The sequence below is a fragment of the Haemaphysalis longicornis genome, unplaced genomic scaffold (assembly GCF_048455015.1).
Source record: "Haemaphysalis longicornis isolate Haplotype H1 unplaced genomic scaffold, Haemaphysalis longicornis Haplotype H1 scaffold_12, whole genome shotgun sequence".
NCBI classification, from domain to species: domain Eukaryota; kingdom Metazoa; phylum Arthropoda; class Arachnida; order Ixodida; family Ixodidae; genus Haemaphysalis; species Haemaphysalis longicornis.
In genome coordinates, this window is record NW_027526225.1 from 113101457 (window position 1) to 113122940 (window position 21484).

Consider the following 21484-nt stretch of genomic DNA (forward strand, 5'->3'; position numbering starts at 1 on the left):
GGCTATCGCGCATTACCTGCGGCCGAACCGCACGAGCGAGCTTACGTACTGGCTAGAGAGCCAGATTGGCTTGGCTTGGTGACTTCGGAGCCGCGGTAGCGGCTAGCGCGAGGTGGGGGTAAAGGCAGTAAAGGTGACTTTCACCACCTAGCGTAGCCACCTCGTGAACGGAACGGCATTGCCTGCTTCGCTCGCTGTCTCTACTATCTCCCGTTCTCCGTTTCATGCGCTTTCTTTGTGTTTGCTTCGTTGTGATTTCCGCACACAACGTTTTTCTCGTGCGCATTTCGCGATGTCACGTCGGACTTTAAGCGCCGGGTGATCCTGTTTGCTGAGAACTTGAACAACTGCGCCGCTCAGCGAGAGTTAGTCGTTAATGAAAAGCTGATCAGGGGATGGCGGAAACAGCGGGACAAACTTTTTGCTTGTAGGGGACTGCGTCGTGCGTTTCGTGGTGGGAGGCACGATGCTCCCGAGAAAAAACTCCGGCTGCACGTGGAAGAGGAACGTGCGAAAGGACACCGAGTGTCCTGCGAAGATATTCAGACCAAAGCTCAACAGTTAGCGCTGCGAGGCGGGATTGGCCGTTCAGCCTTCAAAGCCAGTCGGGGGCGAGGGTGGGTAATGAACTGCGGCGCATGCGGTGCAAGTTCCGACGACGACGCAGTGTGTGGCTCCGACCAGTGAGGTGACCGCGTTGTAAATAAATGGGAGTTTTAAAAATTTTCCTCAAGTTTTTTTTCTTAAAAGTATGGGTCGACCTATAATCGAATATATTATTTTTTTTTTCGGCGACTTCAATTTTTAGGGGGTCGACCTATATTCGTGCTCGACCTATTTTCGAATAAATACGGTAAATTGAGAACGACTTAGTGGGCAATGGAACGGAAGATTATAGGTGTAACATTAAGGGACAAGAAGAGAGCGGAGTGGGTCAGGGAACAAACGCGTGTTATGGACATCTTAGTAGAAATTAAGAAGAAATGGGCGTGGGCAGGGCATGTAATGCAAAGGCAAGATAACCGTTAGTCATTGAGGGTAACAGAGTGGATCCCTAGAGAAGGCAAGCGTGGCAGGGGGCGGCAGAAAGTTGGATGGGCAGATGAGATCAAGAAGTGTGCAGGGGTAAATTGGTTGCAGTTAGCACAGGACCGGGGTAATTGGAGATTAATGGGAGAGGCCTTTGCCCTGCAGTGGGTGTACATAGGCTGGTGATGATGATGTTTTAGCAATGTTACGATTTCCAAGCTGAAAGCACTAGCTTGGAACACAGTAGCATCCCGTTGCTACGTTTCCGGTTCATATGATTTCCCTGTTGCTACACTCTCAGTTGTGAACACTAAAAATGCCTTATTATTAGGGGTGTGCGAATATTCGAAACTTCGAATATTCGATTCGAATTTTTTGGTATTCGATTCGATTCGAACGACACTTTTATTGTTCGAATATTCGAACCACCCGAAACTAAAAAAAAAAAAAATCAGAGCGCGTCTGTATTGGTGTTTATTTACAGTGGACTCTCGATGATACGATTCTGGGGGTGCGAATTTCGGGATGATACGAATTTCCGAAAAGTCCCGGCGAAATTGCATCGTTGCAACGGGAAAAATTTCGGCTGTTACGAACGGACGTGCGCGGCCCGGCGGAAGATACGAACGAGCCGGCGAGGCACCTGACTGCCGAACGAGCAAGTGACGGCTCTCGCTCCCCTGTTTGTCACTCTTTCTCCAGAAACGGCCGGGCTGTTGTTTTCTGCTCGCGAAGACGCTCTGCGCACGCCCAACGCGCTGACACCGCCGCGAAACCACCCCCACGCTGCGCGCGGCGCGGCCGGCGGCGTCAACATGGCGTCGGCTCCAGCCGCGAAGTGGCGCGGGCGCTCGAGCGACCGCTTCTAACCGCTCTTTAAAATGCGGCTCAAGGGAGACACGAAGTTGCTTGTGCGGTAAAGGAGCTGATAATGCATGCGAAAACGGTACTATAAAACATTATCCGCGCCGCTAGTGAAAGCGCCCATAAAATATTTGCCGGGGTGCTAAGCCTAACCATCTCCGGCGGAGCCAAGCCGGCTGTCTCGATCTCATCGCAAGTAGTCAGGCTCTTCCATTCTGCCGCGCGCGCCGTGCGTCATTTTCTGACCGAGGTAGGCGCTACCGCGGGCGCGAAATCGTCGATGTGGGCGTGAAAATACAGCGCTCGCAGAGCTGAGGCGAGCGAATCGCGTGCAAAAACGCACCATGCGGTTCACGCTTGGCTGTTGCGGCGTGTAGCGAGCTTGGGCACAGCGAGTGAGGAGACGAGCGCGAAGCTTTACGTGCTCCAGAAAGGACTGCTTTGCGACACGGGGGTTAAAAAAAGCAGAAAAAATCACGAATTTCTTCACGCGAAAGTAGGAAAAGAAATAAACGAAAACTTTTTTCAGCGCTAAATTTTTTGGTCTGTGTTGGTTCATACGAATTTCGGATGATACGAATATTTTTCGCAGTCCGGCGAGATTAGTATCATCAAGATTTTACTGTATCAGCGCGCGGCAATGTGCACGGGCTCGGGCATGCCAGCTACTAGTGTCTCAAGTGAGCGGCTGTTTTCGGTATCTGGTAAAGTGGTAACGAGCAGGAGGTTGTCACTGCTCCCCGAACATGTCGAGCAGTTAACCTTTCTCCATGTTAACATTTAAGTGAGTGCAGACCTTAACCTGTTGAGTGCTATGGTATTGTGTAATTCCTAATTTTTACTTTGTGTGATTTGTTGTGCAATAAAGTTGCAGTTTTTGTGTCTCTAGATGGTGAAAACATTAATTTTACAAAAAACAATAAGTATTCGTATTCGAAAAATATTCGAAAAATATTCGATTCGATTCGAACTTTGTTTTTATTATTCGAATTCGCTTCGAAATTAAAAAATTGATATTCGCACACCCCTACTTATTATACATGTCTTCATAGGTAGTACATTTCTCCCTCGTTTTTTTTTTAAACGTGTCAACGAGGTTCTGCTGCATTTGGTGGTGGCATTGATTGCTGTGCTCTGCCTGCTTCGGTTGCAGGCGTGCCAAAGGCCCTGGCTTTCTCTCCCAAGGTTGCGAAGCAGACGTGGCAGGCACTGGAAAACAAGGTAGTCCTTTTGCCCCCCTATTTTTACAACGGAAGCTGTTTTAAGCTTTTAGTTCTGCGAATGAGTGTTACCAGAAAACTTGGCCCAGCTGAGCGCACATGGGCTTGCGCCACGTGAGGAGCTCGCAAAAAATGCAGAGAAAAAACTCCGAGTGGCCATGAGCCTCGTGAGGTTGGCCAGCTCGACCTTTGGTAGCACTCTGCCCAGGATTCGTGGCGTGATCTTTGGCGTGCTGTTCTCCTCTCCAGTTCACGTGCATTTGTACCTGAAGTGGGGAGCACAGATGCCAACTTCGCAAAGCTGGTTGCCGCGGGTTCTAGCACATGCTAATGCGGTCCGCTTTGGGAGAGCTGTGTTGTGGGCTGACGTACGGGATGGCAGAGGACCCCGGCTAGCTTCGCTAGAGAATGCTATGCGCCGTACACTAGCCCATGCAGAATCCGAAGACTTGAGCACGAATTCAGGTACTCGCATGCGGTAGACGGGCTCCAGCAATTCAAAGAGAGGCTTTATTGACTGGCAGATACAGGGCATGTACCAGACAACACGACTATTGCTTGTGGGGAGACACTGGCTCCGTTCGCTCGCTCAAGCCGCAGGACTCGGACCTCGATATCCGTCATCAAGGCCGCGGGAGCAGGGGGCATTCCTTGCGACCGATCAGAGCAGAATCTCTCAGCAGAGTCCCGTGGAGCCAACTGTGTTCACAGCCATCAGGGAATTTGGAGTAGGCACTGCCGAGCCAACCGATTCCGACCCAATTGCCCAGTCGACTCCCGGCGGAAAGCGCGCGTGTCTCTCAGGTCAGCTCGGGAGGGAGAGATCTTCCCCTGGTCGGGGAGAGGGTGCCGCGAAGGAAGGCAACAAACTAATCCTCCTTCCCTTGCGCCCTCGCACACACCTTCGCGGCAAGCCGGTTCGGCGCGTCGCATGGGGTCACCAACAGGTCACGACTCGCGTGACGCGCCGGCTGCCCAAAATGGCGGCTCCCAGCTCGCAAAAACATGTGCAGGCGAGGCGTAGGAAAACAATGGTCTCCCCACAGTGTAAGCCCGCGGACAAAGCAATCCGGGCCTGCCAGTCATGGAGAACTTTCAGTGGCAAGTTCGGAAATCCATGTCGGGTGCAACGGCCAGGTCTCCGACGAAGAAAGAGGGGCCACCAGCTCTGCGTTTTCTCTAGCCTTGCACCACTACTGAAGCTGCGCCGTTTTCTTTTGTCCACTACGGAATTGCCGAAGGGAGACAGAGTAATAACTTGACGCACTTTCTTCCACAGATTGACAAGCTCGTGATGACCAAGCAGAGTGTCTACACCTTGGAGAAGGACATGGAACGCTACCTCAAGGTGAGTGTTAAGCCACTATTGTTCTGTGTTGGAAATGCGTCTTGTGCTGCAGCATAACGTGTCTATGCTAGTAAGGATCGATTAATGGTGTAATGGATTTTTATTTCTTGTCTTGCATACCCGCTGGTCAATTTGAGTTCATTTCTAGGGAAGGCAGCTGTTTCCCGAGGCAGTCCTGCTTGAAGCGTCAGTACTCAGTTAGAGCTGCACAAAGCTTCACAAAGAAGTTGTCCGTTAATTGCAGTGGCCAAAACGAATTATCTTAGCTTGCATTTTGTAAAAATAGTTATTTCATTATTTTTTCCTAAGAAATGTAAAATACTATATACAAAAATCTTATTTCGTGCTCTTAATGTGTTTTGTAAGCTGGATGTGCTACCTGCAATGGGTTCCTGGTTTTGAGCGCATGTGCATGAACTGCGCAAAAGCGTACAAGTTCAATACGATAAAAATGTGTGCACCTCCCTTGACTGGCCTGGGGTCGCGTTGTTGCCTTGCAGGAACGGGAGAAGTTGACACGGCGCCTCGAAAAGATCAAGCAGAAACGTGACAGGGTCCGCCTCAACGGCTCCAAAGTAAGTTCCGTAATGAAAATTCATGTTTTGTGGACGACGGCCTCCTGTCTTCCTTTTTTTTTTAATTCTGGTTGATTAGAGTGGGAACAGTAGTAGTGTTAGGTGGCAGCAGGACAAACGGTGCAAATAATTCTTGAAAGTGGACGAGATGGGTTTCAATGGGAGGTCGCCATCTCTGCACAAGCACAACTATGAGTCACTGTGTACATCGTCGTGATCATAGAATGACGGCATGGTGATGTCTTCACATTGCAGTAGAAATTGGAAGCGCTAGTTTTTCACTGCAGTTCAACTACTGCGTGAAAGGTGTGAAGCATGCCTCTACACTATTGATGACCTTGGTCGAGAGAGTTGAAATGGTTGGTGTCGCAGTGAGTACCTGTCCTTGAAAGCAAGGCAGTGTAAAAAACAATCACTGATAGGTGGCCTTGCATTCGTGGCTCTTTTTGCGACTCGAACATACTGTGCCAATTTAACAGCAGGATCCCGGGTACCTGCGCGACGTGGAGGACCAGCTGGAGAACATCCACGCCAACCTGGAGTACCTGAACGAGAGAATCCGGGACCGGCAGGCGGACATCCTGCAGGTGGAGGAGACCACGCGGGGCGCTGAGGGGGAAGAGGACTCCGACGTCCTCGATCTGGGCTCCTTGCTCGACGGCCTGGTGGACGAGCGGGCACGCTACATAGTCGACAAGCTCCTCCAAAGGGCCATCAACCAGGTAGCTCTCTCTCCTTACTTGGCCAAGCCTGTTCCCCTGCTTGCAACGGGGCAGTCAAGCAAGTTCGCAGTCTGTAGCTTGGGAAGTTTGCACAAGGTGTAAGAGGGTGGCGGGCTTTTAAAACTTGGCAGCCTCAATTTTATCATGAAATTGTTTTATTCCGGGCTACACAAAGATTTCCATGACGTCATATCAGTCACGGAAGTGACGCCAATACAACAAAGTGGGTGTAAAGGGTACACCCCTGCACACAGGGTCTTCTTGCGGGGAAGCAACCTTTAGTACTGCTGGGTACATTATACTTAGGGTTGTTCGTTTTCGGTTTTTACATCTTAAAGGAGCACTGACACGAAAATTTTATGTTACACTTTTATTGCTTTTATCGATGCTAAATGGTCTGGCGAACCTGAAACAGCACTTCAAATACTTCAGCGCGCGATAGTTAATTACATTGAACAGTCTGAAAATCGTTTGTTTCATATTCCCGTGCTTTCATCCCGAGCGGCGCATATGACAGAATCCCGGCCTGGCCTCACCGCTTTGTGCGGACGTCACCGGCGCCCGCTTGAGAGGGTGTTGCGCCCGCTCGCTAGTGGGGCCGCGCGCGTGAAGTGACGTCACGAGTTTTTGACGAGCGCTGTCGCGTCACTTCTTTTGGCTTCATGGGATGATGTCACGCTGATGTCCATTTGCTGAGTGCCGCTCCGCGCGCTGCTCCGTCGGCGCGATAAATGAGATCCAATTGAACTATGTTCTTCGCGTCGCAGGCCACTCATATTTCAGCCAGGGTATTCTGTTGAGTGAAGGAAGAGAACTGTGCAATAATATTAACGCCGAAAATTAGTGTCAGTGCTCCTTTAACACGAAACTGTTTTATGCCGAAATACCCCAAGATTTCACTGACGTCATATCCATCACGGAAGTGACGCCAGTACACCTGTGCCGAAGCGACCCGCCAGCAGGACGTCGCCCGCCAAGCACACCCACAAGACAGCCGCCTACCCGCAAATCGTGCTCAGCTGCAGATTTCGCTGCACATTCCACTTTCGTGTTAAACTGATTCCTATGACAGGAATCAACCACAGTTTTTTTTTCATATACTTTCACAGTTTTTTATATACTGACTCGCCTTGTTTCAAATTTAAAATCTCTTGGTGCTAATCTTTATTTTTTTTTTTTGTACCCTCTGGAGTGCGACTAGTAGCTGGTAGTTGCACTCCTTCTGACTCGCCCCCTCTGTCCTGGACAGGGCCTGGAGGCGGCGCAGAGCAAGAACGAGCTACAGGAGCTGGCGCTGCGGCTGGAGCAGGTGGAGGAGAGCAACGCCTTCCAACACGAGCTCCTCCAACACACCGTCAACCAAATGCAGCTCGAACCGCTCCAGCCTCGGCCGGGCTGGGCCGAGGAGCCCGGTGAGTGGCTCCGCACCCCTTCTCTGCCTGCCTTGTTGGCTCCCTCTTCCATTGTGGGGGGTGGAAAGAGCCGTGCTTACTGTCGGTCATGAATGTGTTGGCTTTTTGAGCTGACAAAGGTTGGTTTAGGCTTGAGGATTTGTATCTGAACCCAGAGAGTACTCAGTCAACCCTTTCAGGTAGCACAGAGGTCACACTGCCTGCAGGCTCCACTAAAAAGGGAGTATTTTAGCCACTGTTCTATCCAGGAAGGCCGACCCGAGCCGAGCTCCATCGCCTCCGACATACGTTTGGTCGTGTGGTGAAGCGAGCGACCAGCCAATGTTGCTGCTTCAAAGAAGACCAGAACCCGAAGGCGAACGTAACATGTTTACTTCATAGCGAGAGATGAGCCTAAGCCAAAGAACAATGCCCCGACGGGCGAGGTTGCAGTACAGGACTCTAGCAGAGTGACAGCATTGATTCACTGCTCAAACAGGAATGAACTACAGCGCTTGGGGGGTCTTATTTATACCCAAAGCGCCAACGGTCAAAACAAGCGTTCCCTCTAGATTCTGCACACGACACGAACAGCACACACACACACGCACAACACTCTTTCCAGTGTTCGTAAGCGGTCGGTGGTAGTGGTGCACGCTGTGTCCGAGAGAAGGGAGAGAGGTCTCCGCAACAGCTTCCGGGTCCTTCGGGCAAGTTGAAGCCTGCCTCGTCTGCCAACGCCGGTTTGAATCACGCCGATAGCGAGGTGCCACCAATCCAGACCTGTCGCAGCTTGTTTGAATTGTCGGCTGCAAGTGTGAGTCTAAGACAGGGGGTGCCTGCTCGAAAGGCGCACGTAGTGAAGGCTCCGCCTTCGTACCACTACCAGTATCCGCAGCCACGGCCAAACTAAGCTCCAGCAAAAGGCCGCCGTTTTCATTCTGCGCGCTCAGTGTTGCGTATCGGGTTGGCAGCACCAGTGCTGCTACATTGGTAGTGGTGTTGTTGAAGTGCCACCTAATTAAACAGAAAATGGTGCTAGTGGCTGAAAGCTTGTCTTGCCACACGCTTGCTCGCTGTAGACCAGGGGTTCTCAAGCATGTTGGTCCCAGGGAACCCTGCTAAGCTCCGATAAGTGCCAAGAAACCCCCCGTCGCTATTTTTCATTCCGCTCACGCTACATTCACGTGCAATAAATTTAAAAAGAAGCAAGCTTGCTTGCTTTCCCCAAACAGGATAAATGCTCATGGTGGTAATATAAGGCAGAGATTCAAGTGCAATAGTTTAACCACGCGGCACATTTTCGGAGTGTGGCTGGCTACAAGCTGCTGGCTGGATTTATTGCGCAGCTCGTGCCTTTCTGTTATGCACTGAGATCTGCTTACTGACACTCGTGCGTGAGTAATGGAGGTTCCTTAGAACGATCGCACCTAGGGTTCGCCATCTAAATTACTTGGCGAGTGCGGAACCAGGGAAAATTTATCAGTGGCTCGTGGAACCCCAAGGAGGGGCCTGCGGAACCCCCAGGTTCCGCGGAACCCACTTTGAGAAACCATGCTGTAGACAACTCTCAGCGTGGCTGCTTGCTAGCTCGGCGATAGGGCGGCCGCAGTTATCACGCCATTGTTTCTTTTCCATGGCCAAGTTAGAGGGGGAGCACGTGCAGGGGTGAGACAGCTGCGCATATTGCACAGTTTTGATACAAATGTGTTTTCCTGCGCCAAGCTGCTCCAAAAGCTTGCAAAGTGCAAAAATTGCGCCAAACTGCTTTAAAACAGTCTGAGAGCCAAGGATTATAATGCTCCCATCAGTTTCAGTGCGAAAAAATACTTACTGACAGCATAATTTTCCAGCATCTCCGAGGTCATGCTGTTTGAAAAGGTTTGATTGATCATTCAATAAAAAACCCGTATAAAATTGTCCCCAAGATAGTTTTTTCGAAGGTTGCAATGTCGGCTTGCACACGTTATATTCTGTAAAGTTTTCCCATCGAAAACCATTGCAAAGTCCTGTAGAAAAAATACTTGTGTACTGAACTGAGGCGGCAAACTGGTTGTGCAAGGTGATGAAAAAACGGCAATTTCAGGAGCGCCGTATCTCCGGAACAACATTACTGGGCGCCGCCATCTTGATGCGGTGAAGATTGGAAAACATGGCCGCCGGGCGAAGCAGTTGCTCGTGTTCAGGCAGAGTGCTCTTCGCTGACTTCTACCGTGGTTTTGGTTATGGGGGTGGCTGGGTTCACATTTAGTCATTTTATCTTTTGCGGGGAGTTGCGCGACTAGAAAGACGGGGGGGGTTCATCAAAAGCAACGGGATGCCCGTGAATTTGCCGTGTTTCGGCCTTGGGTGTGAGGCGCGGTGCCCGCTTGAAGTGAAATTTCGGACTCACTGTGGTGTTATAAAACGCAGAGTTATTGCTGCTGTAGGGTGCGACCATGTAGAGTGCTCTTGCTCCGTGGGTGCGACAACTGTCACCTCGTTTTGCGCAACTTGCCATGGCGAGTCTACACTTGTGTGTAAAGGCGATTCCGGGATTACAAAAATAATTATTTCGGCATTCACATGATAATAAAAGCGCCTTACGATTGCTTAGTTTTTCGATTCGAAATTTACAATGCCCCCCCACCCCCTCCCCCCTCCACTCTATCTATGCATAGAGGCTAAGAATTTAGCAGTGGTTTGTAAAAAGGTAGTGCAGTTCGTACCTTGTGATACTCTGGTAGAAAAAACTTTATTGAAAGGCTGTTCCAGTGTTTGGCCCCCGAGTGGCCAAAAATTCGATTTTTTAGGCTCCTAAGGTGACACAAGTGTCATTCTAGCTGTCTCAGGGGTGCACATGTTGTCTTAATGACTAATTCCTATTCTTCCTCGTCATGTTTTGTCTGTTTCTTTGTGAACCTGGAACGATGTGCCAGCTGCCATGGCAAGAAAAATACCTGCGTTATATGCGGTCTCTCACTGCAAACGGTTACATCGTAAATGGTCTCCACTGCGCGCAATATCCCGTGGTATGATTGGAAAGTGAGTGCAAACTAGTGTGCAATATATTGTAGTATGATTGGAAAGTGAGTGCAAACTGGTGTGAAATATCCCGTAACACGATTGGAAAGTGAGTACTAACTGGTGTGCAATATCCCGTAGTATGATTGGAAAGAGTTAAAACTGGTGTTAACTTGTATTCCCTTGTTTCCTGTCCTCCTTTGCAGGGAGTGTTCCGAGTTCGAGGTCCAGTTCACCAACAGACTTGTGAGTGTCATTTCAAATAGTTTTTGCCCTTCTAAACAGAGAGCCCTTGGTAATTTAGAAATATTTCGAAATAACTTATTCAAAAAGAAATTGGCTCTTTCAAGTTCTAGTCTACGAAGATGCAGATTTGTGTAAGAAACATTTTGCATGCTTTCCTCATTCTTGTATTAAATGAAATTGGAATTGGGAGTGAAATCAAAGAGCAACACACTTCTTTTGCAGGTCTACATCTGATGCAATGTCGCAGAGTACAACAGCAACCTTTTCCAAGAACAAGGTGAGCACGTGTCGCACTGTTTGAAAGCTTGATTTTTTTATACGCTTGTAACGTACAGGGCTTTGTTAGCACTTAATGGTCGAACGACATAGAATGCTGTTGCTCCATGGGAGTCCCAGAATTGCAGGGTGGGAGAAGTTTCAGTCATTAGAAAGGCTTGTGTTGTCATGCATTGGGTTAAATCTGGTGGAACTTGTGCATTATTAATCGCACTCACATTGGACTCGAGGCAATACTTTGCATTCGGTGAGGTAGAGTTTGTAACGTGAAACACAGTCATGTGTTTCACAGTCGTGCTTAGCACGGACAAGTACCGCCATTCCGCGGAGCCCGACGTAACGAGTGAGTTCTTAGATGGGCTAATATGACCAAAAGCAAGCACTCCATGCTCACTACTTGGTAGAAGGCTGCAGACATGGCCATCGGTTATTTTGTTACTATTTTTTTTTTAACACGAAAGTGTTTTATTCCCCGATACACCAAGATGTCACTGGCGTCACATCCGTTGTGGAAGTGACGCCAGTATAACGGAGCAAGCGGCCTTTAAAGGGTGCACCCCTGCACACAGGGTCTTCTTGCGGGGAAGCAACCTTTAGTACTAAAGAGTTCGTTATAATTAGGGTTGTTCGGTTCCGGCTTATATATTTTACACGGTGTTTTATGCCGGGATACACAAAGATTTCGCTGACGTCACATCCGTCACGGAAATGACTCCAGTACATCTCTGCCGAAGCGACCCGCCAGCAGGACGTCTCTCACCAAGCACGCCCACAAGACAGTTGCCGACCCGCAAATCATGCTCAGCTTCAGATTTCGCTGCACATTTCTCTTTCGTGTTTTACCGATTCCTATGACAGAGGAATCAACTGCAGTTTTTTTTTTTTTTAAGAGACAGTGTGCGTGTAGTAATTGCCTTTCTGTTTGGTAATCTGTAAAACTTGGAAACAGTATGTGCGAGCTGTGTTGAGGGTGCATGAAGCTCTATTCTTGGTCTTGGCAATAAAGTGAGGCACGTCTAAAATGCCCGTTGTCGTCATCTTGTGCTTGCAGGCCCGACGGAAAACGGCCACCCCCCACGAACTTCTCTATGCGGCCGTTGCGCCCATGGACGCCTCTCTCCCGTCCCTCTCAGAGGCCATTGCTGACGACGCCAGCAGCGACATGACGTCCTCCGTCTTTGGCGGCGACATCCCTGACACCATGATAATGTCGCACCCTGACGGGGCCTGTTTCAACCTTGGCTTGGATGGAAACCTCCAGCGAGTGCTCAGTGCCCCGGGATCGCTCAAGTGAGTCTTTCTTTCTCTTTGCTCCTTTGCCAGAATGGGGTTTCCTTGCTGGTGCTTTTGTCTACTTACCTGTGCTTTTGCTTTCTGGCTGTGGGCGTCGCTAATTGCTTCGCCGTTGCAAGTAGCGGCTTCGCCACTTTCACCCTGGGTTTGGTGCTTACGCCGTGCCCTCTGAAAGGTTTTTGCACTTCGCTTCGGTGCTGGTACTTTTGGCTATGTGGCGCTAGTGCTGGCAGGTACACGCCGTGTCACGTGCTTACACGGTACCAAAAATTTTAGCATTTCAGTTACAGTGTAGACCATTTATAACGTAACCGCTTATAGTGCGGGACCGGATATAACACGGGTTTTTGTGACCACCGGTTTGCCTCCCATAGAACTCAATGCATAAGCATACCGCTTAAGATGCGGTTGGCCGAAGCACAATACCGTTTATAGTGCGGTTTTTCGGCGGGTCTGCTCATCGAGCGTCGCAGCTGGGGCATTGTTTTAGGGTAGCAAAAGAAAAAAAGAAATGATGAAATCGGCCATCTGACGCAGCGCGCACCCCTTGCTCTCCTCTAACTTCGACACAGAAGCAAAAAATAGGCACCCTTCAGTTCGCGCGTACGTGATAACCACAGCTGTCCTTGCTTGATGCACCTCGGAAGATAGCGACTGGCTCCCCGTCCGCGCGTGGCAAGTTGTTTCTATTAATCGTGAACCGCATGGGCCGTTTTCGCACACGAATTGTGCACATCGGCGCTGCGCGTGCGTTTTTTTCGTGCTCGCGTCTACGATTCCGCGCTGGCGGTGGCTTCTTCGCGTGGCAGTGGGAAGAGCCTGACGACTTGCACCAATGGAAAGACGCGCACCTAATGGCGATAGATTCGAAGCGCTCCAAGCCGGCTAGCCGCGCCAGAGGTGTTTAGGCTAAAGTCCCTCAATCAGATGAAGGGACTTTAGTTTAGGCTTACCACCGCGGTATTTTTTGATGGACGCTTTCACAAGGAGCGTGGATGGCAGTTTATATTCCACTTTGCGGTCACATTATCAGCTCTTTTCTTGCATGAGCATCTTCGCTTGCGCCTCGTGCGGCATTTCAGCGAGCGGTTAGAAGTGGTCGCTGGAGCTGCCTGCACCACTTCACGGCCAGTGCCGACGCCATGTTGCCGCCTCTTACCGCGCCGCACACATTACGTCAGTTGTATCCGCGCCGGCATCGGCGCGCCTGCGGCGTGCGCTGCACGTTTTCGCGAGAAATCGCTCCATGTGGTTCACGCTTTAGAATGTTGTGCAGATAAGCCACCGCTCTTCCCGAACACGCGAGCCGCGCGAAGATTTCCACCACCAGTACGTTGCGCTGATAAGCAGCCGCCTTCGGCATCGTGAACGCAAGGTGGGGTAAAAAAAAAAAATCCTGCTGGCCTTTCTTATCATGTCCTGCGGCATCTTCATAGACGCAAAAAACGCAGCCATGGTCTTTCAAAACACAAACACAACGGAAGTTAAAGCCGCACTCGCCGTTTGTAAGACCGCGCTTTTGCAATGTGTGAGACCCGGCAGCAGCGGCTGGTGTTAAAAATAATACGAAATAAAGACCCTTCCTTCGTTTTTAGGCGCTGTGCGTTTGGGTGATAAAAAATTTAGGATGACTTGAGAGGTAGGTGGCGATTTTGTTGAATTCGCGCACGTTTTGGTTATAGTGCGGTACCGCTTATAGTGCGGATTTTTGCGGCTCCCGCGACATACGTTATAAGCGGTCTACACTGTACTAATTTGGTAGTTAAAATGGCGGTAGTGGAAGGGTATAAGTCCTGTCTTTGTTTTCTTAATATCGTACACTTTGGAGATTATCACTTTTGGCTAGTGCCGTAAAACGCTCGAAAAGAAAGCACTTGTCAGTGTAAGTAAAACTTTGCAGCCGTGCAATGTAGACAGAAGCAGATTACATATTTATTCTTATTTGGAGTACTCAAATTACGATGGCAAACTAACTGGGGGAAGCCCGAACGATAACGTACAACTTTGCTTTAGTCAAGAGGTTGTACAGCTTGTACCTTGCTGCAGTTTTGATGGGAAACGTTGCCAGCATTGCTGGGGAGTTATTGTTTGCAGGGGTAAATTTCAAGTAGCCCGCTTACTGTGCCATTTCGTCGCGGCAAAAGCCCCATGACTTATTTGGAGTAGTGACAAACATTGCAGTGTTCTTCGAAAAGGTTGGCTAATAAAGCCCATACCACAGAACAGCATAACCGTACATGTTGCACTGTTGCACTGCAGTCTTTTGAATCTAGCGAAGTTGTATGTTGCCTTCACAATCCCTTTAAGGGGGGACATGGCTCTTAAAACAGCTTCCTTTAATTGTCACATAAACTCTGTGAAACTTGTCAGTCTTGCTGCTTTTTTCCCACTGATTTCAAATAAGCCGTTATTTTTTGACTAAGTCAATTAGTTACCAAGATAATTGGAGACAATTAGCCATTTTTGGAGGAACAATCGACAAAAGTGTTGGCCATAAAACTGTAATCTTTATATTTTCCAATACTATGAACCCTGGTGAGTGCAATAAGAAAATAGGTTTGTTGGTGCTCCTCTTGGAACTAATTTTACAGCTACCGTACTTACCTGATTCTAACGCACACTTTTTTTCCGGAAAAAAATAGGCGGAAAAGTCGCAAGCGCGTTATAATCGGATACGAAACCGTAACTGCCGAAACAGCAGACATTTTGTCCTACCCATCGTCATCACCATCTCAAGATGCCGCCAAAGCTTTTAGCCACTTTGAGCAACGACTTTTGGACCACCCATGTTTCGGACGCAAGCAACCTAGGCTTTTCTATCGGCGTTCACATAAATCATCAAATTGTTCCACTTGCGCGCTTGATGCAGCAATGGCAGCAGCAGCAGCAGCAACGAAGGTGCGCCGCTTCCCCGAGTGGCTTGCGAGCGGCTCCCATGCGTTTAAAACGAGCGGTCGGCTGAGGCGTGCCCCTCTGGGGAAGCTCGCGGGATGGGCGTGCGAGGTGTGGGCCACGATCCCATCGACCATGGTTGAACGTTCGTTCAGTAGTGTGGCATCGCGAACGCACTTGGCGGCACAAAGGACGAGATGTTGTACTCAGCGGAAAGCGACAAGGAGTAAGATGAGAGATTACTTCGGGGAAATAAATCGACTGTTTCTCTCGCATTCGTTTTTCTGCGTCACAAAGTTCCGAGTGCGTTAGAATCGGAAGTGTAAGCTTAGGTTTTTTTGCCAGGAAAATCAAGTGCGTGGTAGAATCAGGGGCGCGTTAGAATTGGGTAAGTACAGTATTGGTGTTTCAAATGGGCATTGGAAATGGTTCCCACTAGTGCCACCTAAATTCAATGAGCTGTAAAATTAGTTCCAAGCGGTGTATCAAAAAAACTGATTCGCTTACTGCACTCACCAGGGTTCATAGTCTTACATAATATAAAGATTACAAACACTGTTTTGTCATTTTTGTGACGAAAAATTGCTAATTATCTCTAATTATTTTGGTAACTAATTGACTTGCTCAAAAAATTTCATATTTGAATTCAGTGGGAAAACAGCAGCAAGACTGACAAGTGTAGCACAGTTTACTTTAAAATTAAAGGAAACTGTTTTAAAAGCAGGCCCTGATCTTTAAAGATCAGGGCATTCTCTCAAAAATAAGCGCTTGGGTGAAATATTCTGCAGCTTTTAAGGCAGTGCCTCCAGCTGAAGTTCCTGTGCGCTTGGGCAGCCTTGTAAAATAAATCTGGTCAGAACCCGCCGCGGTGGCTCAGTGGCTAAGGCGTTGCGCTGCTGAGCACGAGGTCGCGGGTTCGATTCCCGGCCGCGGCGGCCGCTTTTCTGATGGAGGCGAAAAGCAAAAACGCCCGTGTGTACGAGATTTCGGCGCACGATAAAGATCCCCAGGTGGTCAAAATTAATCCGGAGCCCTCCACTACGGCGTGCCTCATCGCCTGCGTTGCATCGGCGCGTTAAACCCCACAATCAATCAATCAATAAATCTGGTCAGATCGAGAATGGAGTTGCTAATTTAGCAACAGGTGTAGTTAGCAACAACACGGAGGAGTTTGTCGTTTGCACCTTACTCATTTGAAGGTTCTAATTGTTAGTTCCCAGAGCTTGTTTTCGCTCCAGGCTGATTTAGTGTGTGTATGAAATTCCTTCTAGTCGTTAGCTTTTTCTGAGGCTGAATTGGTGCTGAAGAAAATTGAATTCGTAAGTTACTCTGGCCTTGTACTGCTGTTAGACTGTTAGCATTATTATCTTACTGCTCCTCGATTGATGCCTCAAGCTAACGTGAAATAAAGGTTCACTTTTGGGAAAGACCTGCTAAATTTTTGTATTAAAAATTTAAAAGGACACTGAAGTGAATTTGTCAAGCTATTGTTTTTGCTTGCGCTGCATAGACTGGCTCAAATAAACACGCGTTTAATTTTTTATCGAATCGGTAAGGCGGGATTTATTTTGTAAATCCTGAAAGAAGACCTACCATGCACGGCCTGCGGCAGCCGCAGCAACTAAAGCAGCGACGTCCATACGAGATGCTACGTGATTGGACGATGTCCAAGATTAGAATTCAAACCAGTTTCACTTTCGGTTCTGTGACATGTGCTTGGCATCCGAAGTTATCGTTGCTGGGCATTCTCTATATTTCAGTAATCGGCATACCGCATTTCTGCCATATTGTCGGCTGTAAAATGTGTCGGAGAAGCCAAACAGCACGACTTTGAAACGAAACAATCACTAGCCGAGGCGTACGCAGTGGATGAGCGCCCTCTGCGTCACTGCAGATGCTCAAATGCGATGCGATTTCCCCCTACTCTGGAGCTTCCCTGGCTCGTGCTTTTATCGTAAGAGGCGTGTTCGCACCAGGCTAAGGATCGGCTGATTTTGGACTGTGCTTGCAAGCAGTCGGTATTTATGGCAACACCACACCAACGAGAACTCGCCAGCGCGTTAGTGTGGCAAGCGTTCTGCATTCCTTAGGCGGAAAAGCGTTCAATTGGCCTTACATTTTTCTGCTAGTGTACCAGCCAGCGAAGTGCCGCATGTGCGCTAGTGTGGAGCGACTTGGACTTGGCGCTTGATTCAGTCTACAAACTAACTATAAAAGGCACATTCTTCGAGGCACAACGTGGCGTGGCTTAGTTTCAACTGAGCGAAGGAATTGCGACGACCCGCCTGTGACCGGCCGACTAAACGCTGGGCCGGCTGATTCTGTTGGAGGGTCTGCGAGACGTGCCAGTAGGGCAGTCAAGCGAAGCCATCTTGTTTTGACGTCATAGAAACGTCACGGGAAATCGGCAAGGAGGATGCAGAGAGGAGGACAGCATTTTCGAATTGATTTTTCTACTGAATGAAGTGTGTAGTGATAGTGGTCGAAACGTGGGATACAGACTCCAGACAACAATTTGCGCTAGTAAATCCCGCAATGTTTACAGATCACTTCAGTGTCCCTTTAAATGCTCGTGCACTAGAGCTTGGCTTTGCAATCGGCGACATCAGTGTCCCTGGAGGTATTCCCACTTGTCTTATTGCTTTGCTTGCGAAGGGATTTTAGTAAATAGAAAATGGACCCATTTCAGGCATTCTGCCAAGTGTTGCAGTAGCGAGTGTCGCGTAGAATAGATGGTTGGGGGAGGGGGGCGTGCGTGACGTGGTTGTTGTGGCACCCGCGGCCTTCTTTGAATGCAGAGAAGTGGGCGATGATTCCCTGATGCCGCCTCCGCGGCGTCCGCCGGGCCTGCGCCACAAGCCTGCCGCCGCTGCCAAGCGCAACCACCCCCTTGTGTCCTCACCCCTGCTTAGGAGGAAAATGTCGAACACTAACTCTAACCAGCTCCGAAAGTAGGTGGCGCCTACGGCACACGTGCTCTGCGGGTCGAACTCTCCTCTTGCGCAACCCCCTGGCATGACTGTGCATGACGACGCAAGTGTGCCTGGCGTGCGGAATACCATGCGACTTGCGGAAGACATTTCTCTTTATTAATTCAACAACCTCCGGTTTTGCGAGGGAAGTGTTTTTAAAATGAGACTCAACCGTCCAGCACGTTTTACTTGGTGTAGCCCCTCCCCCTCCCTCCCCCCCTCCCCCGAATGCATTTTTGCTACTCGCCTCTCTCTCACTCGCTTGTTCACAGCTTTGCTGGCCTGGGCTTCCTTTTGCGTGGGCTCTTATTCTGTTGCAACATTTTTGTTGGATAGATTGTGAAAGTTCGGCTATTACTTTTAAGTCTACAGCTTTGATTTATTTGCAAGCCGAATGGCATCTAAACTACCACAGTGTCGCGCCCTGGTTTGCCATGTAGTTGGACATTATCTTAGTTTTCAAAATACTACTTCATAGTTTTACACCGACCGTTTGGTTCACGCAGTCTATACAGAATCCTCACTGTTGCAGCCAGTGCCAAATCCCTCGGGAATGGTGTGGGGGAAGTGGCACATTTGAATGTACTTTTATTAGCCAAACAAATGCGCATGAACCGGCCAAAGAAAACTTGTGTAACCAGCTTTATATTCTGCCAGTCCTCAACCATTGGCCTTGTTTTTGTACACCTGATATATTTTTTTTTTTTCTGCACTAGCATAGTTTTCTAATAGGGTCTTGAGAGGTCGGATAAAGCAAGTCTTATATCATGTTGCCTGGTTTTTCTGTTGGCAGTTTTTAGGGTTGACGCTGTTGTGTTGTTCCCTGTGATGCACAACCTTGGAATGTTGTGCATGCGTGCACACAGTTATTGTAAAATCTTAATATCTGTACCATGCATTTGTTGCAGCGTAATTTGGTTTATTTATTTGGATTGAATAGTATAATGCAAATAGCCTTTGCCTGCATAGTTGGGGAAATAGAATTTTTCAGCTGTTTTGTGTGCACCTATTACATTACGTGGGAGATTAGATTATTCATCTCAGACTTGCCATAGAGAGTCCGCGGGTAGTTCAGGGATGCTCCTTGTCGTAGGAAGGCACATGTACAAGGGTTACTGGATTGAGCCTCTGACAATCCGTGCAAAGTCTTGTACTGATTTTCGAAGAGCCTCAATGTAAAACATCAGCATTTAAAATTTGGTGGAAGGTGCTCTTTTGGATCTACCACTGATTTAAAAGGCATGCTTAACGAACTGTGTTTCAGTGTGGACTTGTGCGGGATAGGGGTTGCTAATTAACAATTTTGCAGCGTTTGTGTGTTCTTGCTGCAGTGCCAATCCCAGTCCAAGCTGACCTTGTCTTTCTTGGGTGTGCCAGTCTCTGCTTATGGCATTGATTGCTTGTTTCCAAATCTGTTGTGGCAGTTCGTGGGCCGTCTTTTTATTCTGCAGAATGCATGGGAAAGTCAACCTTTGTTTTTTATACCTTGTTTATACACATAGATTATATATTGCCGGCTTTTACTTGGTACTAGTCACGTATCCTTGTTTTACTCGTATTTTAGGTCGTACCATAATAAAGAAAATTAAAATTCATCTTGCAGTTCATCTTGTCTAGTTCCTGTGTCAAGTTGTGATGGATATTTGAATTAAATGGTACGTTGGTTTACATTTTCTTTCGTGTGGCATTTTTTCTAATTGCAGCTTATTTGAGTTTATCTCGATGTAAGCCTTATTGCGTATTGGTCATTATTTCTGCGCAAAATTGTGTTTATTGCACTATTTAGCAGTGCTTGTTTCAAGCCATGAACGCATCTCCAGTGAAGTATCTACGGTAGTCTCAAAACTTTCGAGCACCACTTTTATCGGCACTGCTTTGCCCAAGACACGAGGTTTTGCATACCTTGAAGTATTCTGCTGGTGCGCACAAGACTCCAAAATTTATCATGCTGAGAAGCGGTGTGTCTACCATTGGCGAAGGATATCGGTCAACTCTGACCCGCTTGTTAAAGACAGCCGGTTGGGGAGGCTACGTCGAGGAGAGAGCGAACCTTTCTGCTGGCCCACGCAAGGAGGACAAGGTTGGATTGTGAATGGGTGAGCCTGTTAACTGCCTCGCTGCAAGAGCTCCACTGGTGCGATCCAGCTTGCCCACCGTTTGCACACTTTCCCTCAGGGATGCCGGCATCGACGCCACGCCGCCTTCGTCGCCTCCCGTTGGCCGAAAAGTGCGAGAGAACAACGTATTCTCCCGGCTGACCAGCACCTCCGTGGCGCCCCTGGTCAAACCGGACAGGTACGAACTTCTCGCCGCATGAACCTTCAAGTCCTGTGGGCGTGTGAGCAAGTTCGCAGGTTCGATCCACGGCCTTGTCAGATGTTCAGCGTTAAGGCACTAGGACGATGGTCATGTCTAGAACAGTGCTATAACTTAAAGGGATACAGGTGAATCTGTCGGGTTCGATTTTATAATGCAGCTGAAGATAACAGATCAATTAATTTGCTAATAAAGCCTTTATCTATTGGCCAAGCTCTGGAGGAAATGCCGGGTGCCATGAACAAGTGAAACCATTTTGAGTCGTTTTATGATAGTTTGATGCAATTTTAGGGTTAATTTAAATTTTAACCTGCTTTTTAGTTGGATGTATTCAGATTTTATCAGCCGAAGTTTATACATAATTCAACCTTGAGCCAGTGCTATAGAAAACTGCTCTTTTCGTTTTATTTGTTCCTTAAGGTCCCGAAGGCATTGCACAAGGGGGTGGGGGGCACGTACACATGGGGAAAACAATTTTCAGTACATAAATGAGTACAAGAGGACTACAACTGTGGATCAAGAACATAATGGTGACTAACATGCATCAGTCACTAAAACATACAAAAAAAAGGAATAAAAAAAATTGGCCGCGTATCTGCTCCTTTCGTTCCAACCGTCTATGAAAGACAATAGTCGACTGGTGCCCCTGCCAAGTAAATGCCTCCCTTCTCTTTCCCTCTCACCTCTCATGCTGTTCCTCTTTAGTCTCATTCCTCCCAGGATAACATGCTAGAGGTTTGCTCAAGTCAATTTAAATTTAACGCGTTCCACTGCCCCAAGTCGGGTGCCTCGATGCCAGCACTGCAGTATGGCGGAGACACGCGTGAATTGAAGCACCCGACTACAATGCTCATAGAACCACGTTGCCCTACTCCACGTGCGTTCCAAGTGGAACTGGGAACCTATCTAGTGGAACCTTTTGCTATTGTTGCAATTTGATTTCTTAAAATGCCGCCAGGTAGCACGGGCAACAGCAGGCAATGGTTTTCTGCAGTTCATGTAGTATTTTATTTGCTTTCGCAAAAACCAAGCATCCATGAATTTTTTAATAAAGAAACGCTGCAAATGTCCCTCAAGTATTGATTTTTTGCCTCACATCTGCGTAATGTCTTGTTCTTGTTCAACAATGTTGACAGGTATGAAGATTGCCACTCAACTTGGATGTTTAGATTTGGCTGTGGGTATATGACTATTGCGCAGCCTTTGTTTTGCTTTGGCCAAGTGGCTGAATCAAGTGACAGACACAGACATACAGACCAATATTTCTGCGTTTAAGTAGCCCAAGAAAGACTGTCGTTTTTAAGAAAAGTAATACTGATTACACAGGTTAAGTGCAT

At 48.3% G+C, this 21484-nt stretch overlaps 1 protein-coding gene across 4 annotated transcripts in view; it reads left to right on the top strand.

Annotated features, from left to right (window-relative positions):
* Klp31e (kinesin-like protein 31E) overlaps nt 1-21484 on the top strand; it is a 77040-nt gene that overhangs the window by 42448 nt on the left and 13108 nt on the right. For 2 of the 4 annotated variants that reach the window (XM_077694198.1, XM_077694200.1), the window contains exons 17-26: nt 3047-3114; nt 4393-4461; nt 4962-5036; nt 5516-5758; nt 7008-7170; nt 10359-10398; nt 10621-10675; nt 11726-11964; nt 17658-17810; nt 20007-20126. In XM_077694198.1, the coding sequence (XP_077550324.1) occupies nt 3047-3114; nt 4393-4461; nt 4962-5036; nt 5516-5758; nt 7008-7170; nt 10359-10398; nt 10621-10675; nt 11726-11964; nt 17658-17810; nt 20007-20126 (1225 nt within the window). The remainder of the gene's footprint in view (nt 1-3046; nt 3115-4392; nt 4462-4961; nt 5037-5515; nt 5759-7007; nt 7171-10358; nt 10399-10620; nt 10676-11725; nt 11965-17657; nt 17811-20006; nt 20127-21484) is intronic. The other 2 variants (XM_077694199.1, XM_077694201.1) reach the window with 2 other exon arrangements.